General features: G+C 35.3%; 1 protein-coding gene across 1 annotated transcript; it reads right to left on the bottom strand.

Moving 5' to 3' along the window:
• Window positions 1-14120: 14120 nt before the first annotated feature.
• On the bottom strand, window positions 14121-15066 carry LOC115966565. Its single transcript, XM_031085777.1, has 2 exons — window positions 14748-15066; window positions 14121-14383 (listed from the first exon to the last, which is right to left on the bottom strand). Exons 1-2 carry the CDS (start codon window positions 15064-15066, stop codon window positions 14121-14123), a joined length of 582 nt encoding a protein of 193 aa, XP_030941637.1.
• Window positions 15067-15790: the final 724 nt, after the last annotated feature.

Genomic DNA, 15790 nt, shown 5'->3' with positions numbered 1-15790 from the left:
AAATGTATACATGGTTAATGGATTGCACCATTGCCATACTTTAGGCCTACGTGACTTCTAAAATGTTAATAATTTTATATATTTTTTTGAATAATTTTTATATGTTAAATAAATTTTTAGTCATGTAGGTATTTTTTGTTAGTGTGTTAACAATAGAGATCAAATTAACTACAAGTTGAAAATAATAGGAACCAAATTAATTGCTACCAAATTGTTAGTACCAAATTGACTATGACCCTAAAATGTACAGACCAAAATGGTATTTTCACTAAAAGAAATTGTTTGTCATAGGTTCAAATTAGTTCAAATTATGAAATCACTTGTTATCAAATAAGAGAGAGAGATTCAACCACTTACACAAAAAACTAATTGATATTTTGACATCATCATGATCATGATAATAAAGAGTAATCACACACACAAAATTGTTTGTCCCCTCCTCCCTATGGGAGTGTCCACAGCCTTGGTCGATCAAGTCTAGTTTAGGCTTAACCCAGACTCAACTTGATCCTGTTAGGTGGCAAAACGAAGGCCCGTCGTCAACCATGGATCAGATTAAGACTAATTTCCATAAATCAAGTCTGTTTCGGTCAAAACCGAGAGAGGTGGCAATGATCAAGATTCCAATAGATCTTCGTTGTGTGGTGAATCTCCATCAATTCTAGGCAAAGATCGTGTGATGTTCACTAGATTTGGATGGAGATCACAAGATCTCCACCAAATATGGATGGAAAACTCTTTAGAAAAAGGTGGAAGAGAAGTTTTTTGATCTAATCGGCTTTGACGGCTCTAGAGAAGTGAAAATTGAGACTCAAACCAACTTTGTCAAATCTTCATCTCCTAGAAAAGTCATCGACCACCATGGTAATTGGATTGGTTGGAGTTTCGACCGGATGGCTGTAGGTCGAACAATTCCGTCGAGCCTAGTTGGCTTTGGACAACCGTACCCCCTCCCTTGTAAAAGGTTAATTTAATTTGTAATCTATTGGATTACCTTCAAGAGAAAATTGTTGGCATAACAATCTCCAAAAGTCATTAAATGATAAATACAGAATATGCTTCACATGTCATATTAACTTCCTATAAAATATTTCAAGTACTATTTGCTTTTTATTATGGGTCATGCTAACGAATATCCTTAGGGCACTAGTTAAGAATCTAGTTAAAGAAAGGTTTTATGGGAAAAGAAAAAAAGCAATTAATGTTTTGACAGTTTTTTTTCATTTCCCATAAAATTGATATTAAAACTTACTTTAATTTGATTATTAACTAGTGCCCTAAGGGCACTTGTTAGCATTTTCCTTTTTTATTATTATTATTATTTTTGTCCTTCTTAGCAACGGAACTTGGAAAAACCAGAGCTTCATAAGGATTTCATATAATACCAAATTAAGCATATCGTGACTCAAAAAAATTTGAAGATTTATTGGTGACTTAGGTTATACGTATGGTGTTCAAGCCTGGTGAAAAATGTAGGAAAAACATAGTTTGTATCGCATACAAAACATACGCAATGGAAAATTAATGGATCTACTTCATTCGCAATTGATAACATATATTATGTAAATTTTAGAATTTAAGACTAAGAGAGCGTACCTTGGTGCGGTGAAATTCAAAACCAAATATTAGAAGTACTTAGGAACAATTTTAATTATCACTCCAATTCCACTTATGCCCAAGAAGTGTGGTCTCTCAATTAGTTTACACGTATGTGTTCAAGGGAGAATAAGATAGTGACTTACACTCACATACACACCATTTTATACATTACCATGCATTTCAAATTTTGTATGTTTCTCTTCTTATATATATAACTCATTATCTAATTGGACTAGCCTTTTGGGCCATTCCAATTAGGCTTTAGCATGTGGCTTGGAGTGGGACCAAAAGGGACAAATAAGACACTAACTCCAATGAGTTTTGGACCTTTTTGTCAATTCTTGAAAAGCCCAAAATTACCATTAATTATATTTAATACCACTATATAAATATAATTGCACTCTAGGCCTTATTAATAAATTATATCTCAAGACTTTATTATACATTGACCCCTTCATTAAAATATTCGTAGTAATACAAAGTCATGAATGTTAACTGTCATTTTGAAGATTACTACATCTTAATCCTTGAGTACCCGGTTTAATCCTTTAAGTTATTCATCATATATTTATGAAATCCAATTTCATAAATATATATTTTAGTAACTTCTTATTAAAATAGTTAGGCCTAATATTCTGAAAAACCAAATCCATTAAACTTATCTCAATGGAATATTTTATATCTCCATTAAGAGATTATGAATTCCATCTTAAGAATATATGTTCCTTCAACATTAAATGTGGCTGCCTAACATATTGAGGTTATGATCGTGACTTTAGATCTCACTCCTGATATATTAAAGCAACTTACACTTCATGATCAGATTCATTATTCTCTCTGGATTAAGAGTTTATGTAAATAGAAGTCGTAAAATTTATTATTTATTTGATAGTCGTTAGTAGAATAATAAATCTCACAATGGTCTAGTTCAATATGTTTTAACATTTAAAACATATCAACATATCAACTAGAAGTCTCCACTTCCATGATCAAGACAAATAATTTTTGCTGATATGTTATAGTCTTCACAGATGAAATGCATATTTCATCACCGACTACAAACTAAAATTTTGAGTTTACAAAGAACTTGAGATTTATATCTTTTGCAACTAAATCACATAAATCACATATTATTCATCTCATGGATTATAAGATAATGTCCAAATATTCATATTACCGTTATTTTAGATAATAATAAACCAACTTTATTAAGTACAACATAATATCATACATAATGTCATACATAGCATCATACAATAGAATTTAAGGGCACTAATCCTAACAAAAAAAAAAGTTCTAGTATTTTTTGAATTAAAAAAAAAAAAACTATAATGATGTTCTTGTAAAGGTGACATAATCCAAATTATTAAGAGCATTAGCATGGAATGGTGGTATTGCATCAAGCTTTATTCCCTAGAGAGGGCAAAGGCAAAGTGACCCAATTTCCCCTTACCTCTTTATTCTTGGTTGTGAAGTGCTAATGAAGTTGATAAACAGGGAGATAAGTAATGAGAACTTAAGAGGAGTTAAGTTTTCTAGCTCAACTCCACCTATTTCCAAATTATGCTATGCTGATAAGATTTTGTTATTTTGCAATGTAAGAATGGATGAGTTGATAGCCCTCATCCGTTACTTGGAAAAATATTGCAATTGGTCTAGCTAAGAAATAAGTATTGAAAAATCAGGAATTTTTGCCTCAAAAGGTGTATCCCACCTCTGTCTAAACTAGGTAAAATGCAGATGGGGTATTAAAAAACTGTCTCAAAATACCAAATACCTTGGTGTCCCTCTCTTTTTGTCAAATAAAAAATGCAAGGATCTCTCCCCAACAATAGAAAGGCTTGATAGTAGGTTGGCAGGTTAGAAAAGCAAGAACCTTTCGTGGTTTGCGAGAGCTACTCTTATCATATCAGTGGCATAGACAATACCTACATATGCCATGTCAACCATTCAATTTCCAAAAAGTCTTTGTGCCAAAATGGATGTCATGGTATGCAAATTTTGGTGAAAGCCTAAGGGAGAAAACAAACATTTCCTTACATCGATGGCATGTAATTTGTTGTGCATGCCTCAAAAGGAGGGAGGGTTGGGATTTAGAAGTTTTTTGGAGTTTAATCAAGCTCTCCTCTCAAAACTTGCTTGGTGGGTCCCGTCAAGTAGGAACTCTCCATGCATAAATTTCATGCATGCAAAATACAAAGTAAGGGGAAATTGACTCACTCACAAGACTTCAAGAAGCCCATCTTATGTGTGGAAGAGCCTTGAAGGGGTTAAAAAACTAATTGCTAAAGCAGCTTGTATAATAGTTGGAAATGGAAACACCATTAGAGTATGGGAGGACCCATGGATCCCAGATTCCCCACATTTCACCCCATCCCTAAGAGCTGGTGCAAACTTGGATGACGCCATTGTGGTGTCTCAACTCACAATAAACAATGGATCTACTTGGGACAAGAATAAACTATATGCCTTATTCAGTAAGAAGAGTGTTGTTGCTATTATTTGTATCACAATTTCCCAAGTTGTGCAAAGGGATGTATGGGTATGGATCAAAACTAGTTGAGGAAAATTTTCAGTTAAATCAGCCTATTGGATCAATAGATACTCCTCCCTTCCTCAGCACTGGGATAGAGTCTGAGGCCTTATTTGGAAATCTAGAATTCATGAGAGATTAAAGATGCTTTTATGGAGGATAGCAATAGATTGTCTTCCCACAGGAAGCAAGATTGGCAAGTTTGTTAATTTGTCTAAAATTTCTTATCCATTATGTAGTTGCAATGATGAATTTGCTCTCCATCTCTTCTCTAATTGCTCTATGGCTAGAGGTTTATGGTTTGGAAGCAAACGGGGGATTAGGATGGATTTTTTAAATCTCTCATCTATTTCCCAGTTTATGAAGCTCATTCTATGTCCAGCCAATATCTTGAATTTGGAAGTAGAGGAAAATGTGTTCTTATTGTTTGGCGCCCTCTTGTGTGATCAAATTTGTAAATACAGAAATAAAGTGGTGTTTGAGGGGAGGTCCCCTTGCTTTGTGGAGATCAAATCCTCATTGATAGACCACAAACTGAATGACCCCTTGTGATAGAAATTAATTAATTAATTAGCCAAGTTATTAATTAATCAATTTATCATGCAAACGCGTGGTAGCACAACAAATCACCAACAAACTAAATATGCAGCGGAAAATAAATAACACGGTAATTTGTTTACGAATAGGGAAAACCTAACGGCAAAAACCCCATCGGGTGATTTTTAGGTCACCACTTCCGAAACTCCACTATTATCACAACAAGCAGTTACAAGTAAAGGAATCCAAGTACCTTACCAACCTACAGTTGAACCCTTACCCCAATACCCAATTAGACTTGTTCTGTAGTGACAATTCCCCTTTCAGATGCACGACGCCCAGTACGTGACTAACCAATTGCGCGGATGCCAGTACGCGACTTCAATCACCAACTAAGAAGGTTATTGGTTGCAAAGTTCTTCAGTTCATCCACACGATGAAGATCAAGAAGATGCTTGGTCATAAAACCCTACGGTGCACATACACAGCAACTTCTTCAAGAGAAAGAGATGAACTAGGGCAAGAACTTTGTCTGCGGTCACAATTTGCTTGAACAGAGTTTGCTCAAAGCTTGTGCAACTTGTGAACACTTTGACGGCCCTTAAACTGATCCTTTTATATGTCTAGGGTTAGGAGAAAAGAAAGCCCAAAGACACATTCACGGATCCCAAGAAAATCAGATTGGAATTCTGACAATCTTAAATCTCGACAGATAGTAGATGTCGAGCAGCTGTCGAGAAGGTGTCGAGCACACCGAATGAAGAATAGCTTCCTTAAGCTCGATAGATGCAGCTGTCGAGCTAGCTGTCGAGCTTTAATGATTTTGCACTCTGAACTTGTTTTCTTGAATAGACTTGAAGGCTTCAATACTTGATCTTGAAACAAGGTTTCTTGAAGTATTTAAAGACATCCTAAATCTACCCAAATACAAGTAAAGTGCGTTTTGTCAAAGGATAAGCCAATTACATAACATCATGACATATGTTCTTAACACATGAAACACATATGTCCTAACACTCATTGGAATAAGCTCTTATTGAGCACACTAGTTTGAGGCAGCAGGTAGCTTTAGAGGAGAGAAATGAACCTTTGAGAAGTGTTTTCAACTGGACCAAACCAGCTAGAGGCGTCATCAAAATTAATGTAGATGCAATAGTGGGCCATTCTTATTCCGTTTTAGCTGTGGTGGTTAGAGACTTGAAAGGGGACTTGATATTTGCTTGCTCAAATAAAGCAAACACCTACTCCCCTTTCCAGACTAAAGCTGAGGCATTGAGATAGGCTATATCTCTTGTTGACCAGATGAATTCATCAGCTATTACCATTGAAGGAGATTGTCAAATGTGCCTTAACGTCATCTCTAAGCATTGCCAAGAGGTCTCGTGGAGGATTAAACAATCACTCAAGAGACTATTGTTGCATTAGAGTCTCTACCTAATCCAACAGTATGTTTGGTCCCTAAGAAGGCAAATATGGCAGCTCATACTCTAGTGAGATGGTCCCTTCTTAATAATTTTGTAGGTTCTTTTAATGTTACAAACTGCCCCCCTTGTTTTGGTAATGTTATCAAGGTGGAGGCTAATTTTCTTTTTGTTATATAATCTCCTTTCTTTTTACTGTGTTTTCTCTATTCGGAGTTTTTTTCTTCGTATTAAAAATTTTTTGTTCATAAAAAAAAAAATGGAATTACAACTCCAATCAGGTATCTATACTTTCTCTTAGTTTTGATTTTTTAGATGAATTATTATTACGAAGTTTATGGTAGTGTTTTACTGTACACATGTTTTAATTCAAACATATTATGAGAGACCGGGAACTTTTGGGGTGCTCTCAAAAAGAGATTTGGGTGCTTTAAGGCACCTCTCTTTTGGGTAGTGGTGTAGAGTTGCCACATATTTTTTTATACAAAAAATTAAGAAAAAAAAAATACAATTACATATTCAAAATACATCAAATGTCATTGATTAAATAAAAAAGTACAATTTGGTAGATTAACCTTACAAGGCTTTGGTCCTAGTTACAATCTACGCAAAAAAAAAAAAAAAAATACAAAACTTTGGTTCTAGTTACAATATACCAAAATTAAAGACAAAACACTAATCGACAAACCTAAATCCTAAGTTCAGGGGTTAGGTTAAGGAATGGGAAGGTATTACGCACCCATTCCGCCCAGACAAAGTTTGGTCTTCTAGACTCTAATGACCATTATATACTCTTTTTGTATGATGTTGAATGATATGCTATAATACACATGACAAACACTTGAAAAAAATTAATTTAAATAAATTTGCCTTATGAATAATGTCCTCTTTTTAAAGAAAAACATGAATTGTTTTGAAAATTAAAAAAAAAGTAGGATTTAATTTGTAAAAATCAGATCTATTTTTGTAAAAGAAAAAAAAGAAAGATTTTATCAAGAAAAATCAAATATGTTTTGAAAAATTAAAAAAATGAGGTTTGATTTGTAAAATCAGATATGTTTTTGAAAGCAAAAAAAAAAAAAAAAAAAATTAAAAGAGGACTCATATTCATGAGATGAACTTATTGTGCATGTATCACATATTAAAAATGAAAGACTCTAACCTAACTCTTAATTCCTTCTTTAAAATTTCAAAATCTGCAATTTTATATAAAGAAAACTTTTCAGAAAAATATTTAGATTTGTATTTAATGAAAATACATATCTGTTTTGTAACCAGAAAAATTCAGATCTGTTTTTATTGAAAATATCAGTTTTGAGACCAGAAAAAATTCAAATCTATATTTAATGAAAAAACAAATCAATTTTAAGACCAGAAAAAATTCAAATCTTTATTTAATGAAAACACAGATCAGTTTTGAGTTTTTAAAAAAAGGTTTTGATGATCATTAGCAGATTTTGAAATCAAAGAAAAAATTAAAACAAACAATCAACTAAAGAACATGTCAATGAAAATTTTAACTAAATATCTAAGCATGGCAAACATGAATTAAGAACAAGGAACAATTAAAAAAAAAAACATATTAACCACATTCATGCAATGAACAACCATAACATGCTAATTAATGGAAAAGAAAAAAAAATAGATAGAAAAATATAACTAAATACCTCTTGCATGAGCGTGCTCTTCAAATAAAAGAATATTTTAGAAATCATAGAAGTTTTCACTTCTTTGAGGTCTAAAATACTTTACCTACAAGAAAGAAGTTCTTAAAGGAAAAGCCTCCAAAACCTCTTTAACATAAGGGGAGTAGAGAAGTCAGAAAAGAAGAGCCCTTAACTTTGATCTTTTTCCTCTATTTACAGAGGTTGGGATGCTCAAAAAATAAAGTTGAATGAGATCAGATATGAATTGGAACGCGTCTTTATCTCTAAAAATTCGAAAAAGATAAGCTTTATCTCAATCAGGAAGCTCTCGGGCCAGGCTGAGCATTTGGGCCAATCGGCACTTACCATGTGCCGATCAGCACTCCAAGAGTGCCAACAGGCCCTCTTGGGTGCCAAGCCCGCATTTGAATTTTGGTTCAATTTGGACTCCTTTGTGAAGGATTTTTTAGTCGGAAATTGCACCTAGACGTGTTTTTGATTCGAATTCTAAAAATTAATCCATTTTTCTTGATATTCAGGTCTTTAAAGTGATAATTATCTTTCAAATGAATATTCTAAAAAGACTTGATTATCCACAATTTCTTTGTTACCTGATTATCCACTTTATTCCCATGCAAGCAGACTTACTTTTGACACTAACTAACAACCAATCACAAAATTATTTAATTAATTTTAATTATTTGACTAATCAGAATTAATTTAAATTAATTATGTGTGATTAGTTCCACCCAAACAAAATGCATGGCGGACCGTGAAAACTTGATCGTGTGATATCTTTCAATCCAACGATCTGATTTGGAAATCGGGCATACCGTCACAACCGTTAGAATCTTAAGATCATTTTTATGCTATGCAATGAATGAATTAATGCATGTAATGCAACTCTAAATTTTGGGTATATGAATGGTCACTCCAGTCATCTTTCAAGATTAAATTATGGGTGCAAAATCAAGTGTCTACAAAATGCCCCTCATTGACAGAGCTTGCAAAGTGAATGTCAATGTAAAACAAAGACACTAATTTTAGCAACGATGATTTAATCGAGGTTGACTTTTCAAAGATTACCTAGCCCTAGAATCTAAAACCTTGGGACATAGAACTAGTGTTTTGTTATTTTGAAAAATGAAAACTGTGAATACTTGACCTACTTGACAACTGATAAACTTGAATTAAATCTTGAAATCTGAGGTGACTGAGAGGCTTCTCTATTTCATTCTGAATCTAGGGTGGATTGATAGGCTTCTCTATCTTGATCTGAATGGGGGTAACCAAGAGACTTCTCTACCTTGATCTGAATGGGAGGTAACCAAGAGACTTTTCTATCTTGGAACCTAAGGCAATTGAAAGGATTTTCTATATCAATCTGGAACTGGAGACAACCAAGGGGCTTCTCTACCTTGATCTAAGTGGAAGGTAACTGTTAGGGACATATTTTATGTAATTGGCTAATCCTTTGACAAAATGCACTTTATTTGTAATTGGGTAGATCTAGGATGGGTTTAAGACTTCAAGAAACATGTTGTTCAGGTCAAGTGTTAAATCCATGAAGATCTTACCAAGAAACAAGTGAAGAAGAGCTATTCATTAAAGCTCGACAGCAATCTCGACAGTAATCTCGACAAATAGACTTCTATCGAGATTTAAAGTTGAAGCTTGACAAAAGCTCAACACAAGTTGTTTCTGTCGAGACTAATGAAATTAGAAATTCCAGATCTAATTTTCGGCCCATGCTTGTATATTTGTATAGGGTTTCTTTTCTCACAACCCTAGACATATATAAAGCTTATTTTAAAGGCCGTCGAACATGCAGAAAGTGACCTAGTTCATTATTCTCTTTGAAGAAGCTATTGTGTCTTTACGCCAAGGGTTTTATGACCAAGGAACTTCCTGATCTTAATCGTTGATGAACCGAAGAACTTTGCAACCAACATCTTCTTCAAGTTGCTGGTGTTAATCACGTACTTGGATCTGTGCATCATTGGTTAGTCACGTACTAAGATTCGTGCACTAAACTGGAAGATTGCCACTACAATACAAGTCTGATTGGGTATTGAGGTAAGGGTTCAACTGTAGGTTGGTATTTTAAGATAGGCCAAAGGGTTTGGTGAGATTCCTTATACTTGTAACCGCTTGTGATTGATAATAGTAGATTCTTGGGAGTGGTGACCTAAAAATCACCTAGTGAGGTTTTTCCTTGAAGGTTTTCCCCATTGTAAACAATTCACCATGTTAATTTAATTTTCGTTGCATTTAGTTTAGTTGGTGATTTTTTTGTGCTACCATGCTATTGCATGTAATTGAACTTAATTAATTAACTTGGGTAATTAATTAATTAATTGCAAGGGGTCAATTCATTTTAACCCAACAATAACTAAGAGGCTTCTCTATCTTGGAACCTAAGGTGATTGAAAGGCTTCTCTATCTCAATCTGGAACTGGAGGTGACCAAAGGGGCTTTTCTACCTTGAATTGAGTGGAAGGTAATCAAGAGGCTTCTCTATTTTGGAACCTAGGGCAATTGAAAGGCTTCTCTATCTCACTTTGGAACTGGAGACGACCAAGGGGCTTCTCTACCTTGATCTGAGTAGGAGGTAACCAAGAGGCTTCTCTATCTTGGAACCTAGGGTGATTGAGAGGCTTCTCTATCTCAATCTGGAATTGGATGCGACCAAGGGAGGTAACCAAGAGGCTTCTCTATCTTGGAACCTGGGGTGATTGAGAGGCTACTCTATCTTAATCTGGAACTAGAGGTGACTAAGAGGCTTCTCTACCTTGATCTGAGTAAGAGGTAATCAAGAGGCTTCTCTATCTCAATCTGGAACTAGATGCGACCAAGGGGCTTCTCTACCTTGATCTAAGTGGGAGGTAACCAAAAGGCTTCTCTATCTTGGAAGATGGGGCAATTAAAAGGCTTCTTTATCTCAATCTGGAACTGTGGAGACCAAAGGGATTCTTTACCTTGATCTGAATGGGAAGTAACCAAGAGGCTTCTCTATCTTGGAACTTGAGGTGATTGAGAGGCTTCTCTATCTCAATTTGGAACTGGATGCGACCAAGGGGCTTCTCTACCTTAATTTGAATGGGTGGTAACCAAGAAGCTTCACTATCTTGGAACCTGAGGCGATTGAGAGGCTTCCCTATCTCAATCTTGAACTATGGCGACCAAGGGGCTTCTCTACCTTTATCTGAGTGGGAGGTAACCAAGAGGCTTCACTATCTTGGAACCTAAGGTGATTGAGAGGCTTTTCTATCTCAATCTTGAACTGTGGTGACCAAGGGGCTTCTCTACCTTGATATGAATGGGAGGTAATCAAGAGACTTCTCTATCTTGGAACCTGAGGCGATTAAGAGGCTTCTTTATCTTAATCTTAAATGGTGATGAACAAGGGTTTCTCTACCTTAATCTGAATGAAGGTAACCAAGAGGCTTCTCTATCTTGGAACCTGAGGCAATTGAAAGGTTTCTTTATCTCAATTTGGAATGGTGGCGACCAAGGGGCTTCTTTACCTCGATCTAAATGGAAGGTAACCAAAAGGCTTCTCTATCTTGAAACCGGGGGTGATTGAGAGGCTTCTCTATCTCAATCTTAAATTGTCCAGACTCAATTGTAGGGTTGTCTAGCTTGCATTCCTGTAACCTTGGTAACTTTCTTTCCTCCCGAAGTCAATTTGCATCTCATTTTGTATCCTTATCTCCTTTGTAAAATATCTGCATGTTGCACTTTTAGGCTTCATCCTTTGAAGAGGAGGAGAGTCCTCCTACTAGCCATACTGATGGCTCTTCTAGTTCTTTCGTGGAGACATATCCTCATTTTCCTGCATGGCAGTATGAATCTAGACCAGCTAGAGTACACCCCAAATGTCCCTCGGAATGACCCAGTATGTTCCTGAATCCTTTAGTCTTCTATCCTCATTTTTTGCTCATTGAGTTATTTGTGAACTGGTGAATCTATGCTTTAAGTTGGCGTTGATCTTGTGGAAGAAAGCATGCAGATGATTGGAGGTTTGCAATTGGTGGCACGCACTCAATCTTCTGAATATGTGCTCAACGAAATGAACTGGGTATAAGATGATGCTTCCTTAATGCTTTTTGCTTGAACTTCCATGATAATGGTTCTAACACTTGTCTCTGTTGATTTTTCATAACAATCGAATGGCAATGGCTGATGCCAACATAAGATCCTTGGAGGAGAGGATCAGAAAGCTTGAACTTTAGAATCAGCAACAGGAATCATGGTTTTATGCAAGTCAGGAAGGAGACACTGAGGGTGGCTCCTTTAGGGGTGGGTCTAGGAGATCTTCCCACAGACAGACCCGAAGTCCGAATGATGCTTGACCTGTATTTTAATTTTCCTGCAAAGACAAGAAAGTACTCCTTAGAACAATTTGGCTTTGGATTGCTTCTAGTCTTGCTGAAACTCAAATGAGTCAAAAAGCTTGAACTTCAGAACCGGCAATAGGAATCTTAGTTTTATGCAAGTCAGGAAGGAGACACTAAGAGTGGCTCCTCTAGGGGTGGGTCTAGAAGATCTTCCTGCAGGTGGACCCAAAGTCCGAATGATGCTTGACCTATATTTTAATTTTCCTACAAAGACAAGAAAGTACTCCTTAGACAATTTGGCTTTGGATTGCTTTTGGTCTTGCTGAAACTTAGATAAGACAAGTTCAGAATTCACCTGATGAAGTCTTGTAGTAAACAATTTGAACCTATCTAACCACTTCTAATGGGATTTGTATTTACTTGAATGAGGCATGGCTGAATGCCCCTAATTTGAAAACTGTATGCATGATGACCCTTCATCTTCTTTTAAAAAAAAGAAAGATTTTTTTTTCTTTCTTTTTGTTTTGTTTTTTTTTTTTTTCAAAAGGAGAGAGTGTTTTTTATTTGTTCCAGAGAGAGGAGATAAGGCATAGCTGAATGCCTCTAGTTTAAGAGATGAATGCATGACTTTGGAAAATCTCGTTTTGATTAATTTTCTCTTCCCTCCTTTTTTTTGAAACAAGTGAAGTAGATGATTTTTTTTTGAAGACAAATGGACAAGGCATGTCTAAATGCCCTAGCTTGACAATCCATGCAAAATTTTGAGAAACTTTATTGCACAATCAATGTTTTTTGAAAAACAGAGTCAAAACGAACCCGTGGAGTGCTCGAAAACACAAAAACGGGATAATTGGGCCTTGGTCGAGTTGGGTGCCAATTGGCACTCTTGGAGTGCCGATCAGCACTTGGAGAGTGCCGATCACTCTTAGAGTGTCAATTGGCACTTTGAGGTGCTAACGTGCATGCCCAATTTTGCCCCAATTCCTTGCTCTTTTTCAACGCTTTTTGTGTGTTTTTGAGTTTTTTGAAAAAAAAAAAAAATTCTCCGTTTGGGACCATGAAACACTTTCCTAGTCAGTTAGAAACTCTAGAAACCTATTTAAACCTGGTTAGGGACTAAGGTAGCTTATTTTAGCATCTAACCTACAAACAAATCTTTGAATCAAAGTCATCAAGAAACAATAATCACATGCAAGAGTTATCCATGGCTAAGAGCATCCACAATTGTGGTGCTATTTTTTTAGCTATTTGGCACCACAAAAAGTTACTTTATCTATTTTACCTACTCACTTTACAAAACATTCAGTAGCAGTGGATCTATTTTAGCTTTCAACACAATAAAATAATATAAACATCACAATAAAATAAGATATCTACTGCAATAAAATAATACATCCACTACAATAAACAACAATCACAACTACCATTGCCACCGACTATTCCACTGCCGTTGCCGCCACCGACTCTTCCACCGCTGCTGCCACCCCCACCCCCACCGCCACCGCCGCCGCCACATGATAGCAAATAATCGTCTTGTGTCAACAAGTGATTTTTTTAACCCTAAATTATACTTATGAATTTCTTTTTACTAAAAGAATTTCTCAATCATCATGATAGCAAATAATCATCTAGTGTAACAATAATATTTTGTAACCCTAAATTATATATATACAAATTTATCTTTTGAATAAAAATCATTTCTCAATTGTCATGATAGCCTATTATCGTCTAGTATAACAACATTATTATTTTTTTTAAACAAATTTATATATATACAAATTTATCTTTGACTAAAACAATCATCTCAATTGTTTGGAAGCAATCTTGGAACAATGTCAACTATGAAATGGAGGAACTTTATAAGAAACCATATAAAATAGAACACATTATAGTTGGAACAATATAGTCCATAGATTACTCACATACATAACTCAAACCAAATTACAATAAAACTCACACACTAGCACAAGTTCCTATGACTCATGCTTCTCAACATATAAAAAAAAGAAGTTCCTATGACTCCCCTTGCAATTGCCATAAATGTTCAATAAGGTCCATCACTTTGTTCATGTGACACTTGTATAGGAGGATTATCCACTCCATCAATTTGTTCATAATCCAAGTCTACCACTTCATTATCATCCCGCTCATCTTCAACAATCATGTTATGGAGAATTATGCACGCTTTCATGATCTTTTGGAGTGTTTCAAGATGGAAAAATCGTGCAGGTCCACGGACAATTGTGAAACGTGCTTGAAACACTCCAAATGCACGCTCAACATCCTTCCTATACGCCTCTTGGGCTACTGCAAATAATTTTCACTTTTGCCCTTATGGAGCTGGGATTGTTTTCACAAATGTTGCCCACTTTGGATATATGCCATCAACAAGGTAATATCCCATTGTGTAATCATGACTATTGATTGAGTAATGTACTACAGCAGCACGTCCTTTAGTAAGATAAAAAAATATAAGAGACTGCTCTAACACATTAATGTCATTATTTGACCTAGGTAATCCAAAAAATGCATGTCATATCCAAAGATCATATGATACTACTGCCTCCAAAATAATAGTAGGCCCATGAATATGACCACAATATTGACATTTCCATGCAACTAGATAATTTTTCTACTTCCATTGCTTGCAATCAATTTGAATCTAACATACCTGGAAAACCTTGGTGTTTGCCATGAGCTAACAGTCTAGCAATGTCTTCATTGTTTGGCTTTTTCAAGTATTCCTCAGAGAAAACATCAATTACTGTAGTTACAAAAATTTTCAAACTTTCTAATGCAATAGTTTCTCCAATCCACACATTTTTATCCATCAAATCACCCGATGCTCCATACGCAAGCATTCTAAATGCAACAGTTATCTTTTGTAATGAAGATAAACCAAGTTTGTTGGTACTATCTCTTTTTTGGACAAAGTAAGAGTCACGAACTTCTACATTAGATTGAATATGGAGTAAAAGAGAACGCTTCATCCGAAATCTCCTACGAAATAAAGTAGGTGGATATATTGGTCTGGGAGCAAAGTAGTTAAGAAAAAGCCTCTCATGGCCTGCCAAATGATTACGTCAGATATAGTGACGACGTTTATGTTGTGATGTTTCCATAACAAGTTCTTCGATTATCTCATCCTCATCTGAGTCATCAAGAAGCAATTTGCGAAACAAAGAGCGATTCATGGATGCAACCTTCAAGACAATTGGAAAGCAATTATTACTATAGATGCAAGAAACATAATCAATCCAAGCTTTTAGTGCCATAAGCAATCATTATACCCACAAGCACACACGCACAAGTCACAACACAAACAAGATGAACAATAAATTTAAAGGTTTATAAATACATCTAGATTAAGATTAAAGTCAAGTGACATAAGCCACTACTAAAATACATGAAAGCCTCTCAAAAGTTACTACCAAAATACATAAAGGCCTATCATAAGCCACTACCAAAGTATCACCTAAATGTGCCAACCTTTTCCTAACATTACAAAATACATAAAGGCCTAAGCTACATCCAAAATGTAATTAAACCCATTAATTACGTGAACTTCATCTTGCCATGATTTCCTCTTGGAGTTGTTTATAAAAAGCTTTTTGTGCTCCGGTCAAGGCACTTGTATCTTTCATCATGGTTCTCTCCTCCTCTAACATATGTTGCATTTCAAAATTTTTCCTCTCAATCATGACTCTTTCCTTC

The sequence above is a fragment of the Quercus lobata genome, chromosome 11, assembly GCF_001633185.2.
Source record: "Quercus lobata isolate SW786 chromosome 11, ValleyOak3.0 Primary Assembly, whole genome shotgun sequence".
NCBI lineage: Eukaryota > Viridiplantae > Streptophyta > Magnoliopsida > Fagales > Fagaceae > Quercus > Quercus lobata.
This window is presented reverse-complemented; position numbering and strand designations above follow the sequence as displayed.

Bases quoted from the DNA above. Each gene is read 5' to 3' on its own strand.
- LOC115966565 (XM_031085777.1), bottom strand. From the start codon at position 15,066: ATGAAGCGTTCTCTTTTACTCCATATTCAATCTAATGTAGAAGTTCGT. The intron at 14,384-14,747 runs GTATGTTAGATT...AATTATTTGCAG, and splicing joins CAAACACCAAGGTTTTCCAG to TAGCCCAAGAGGCGTATAGG.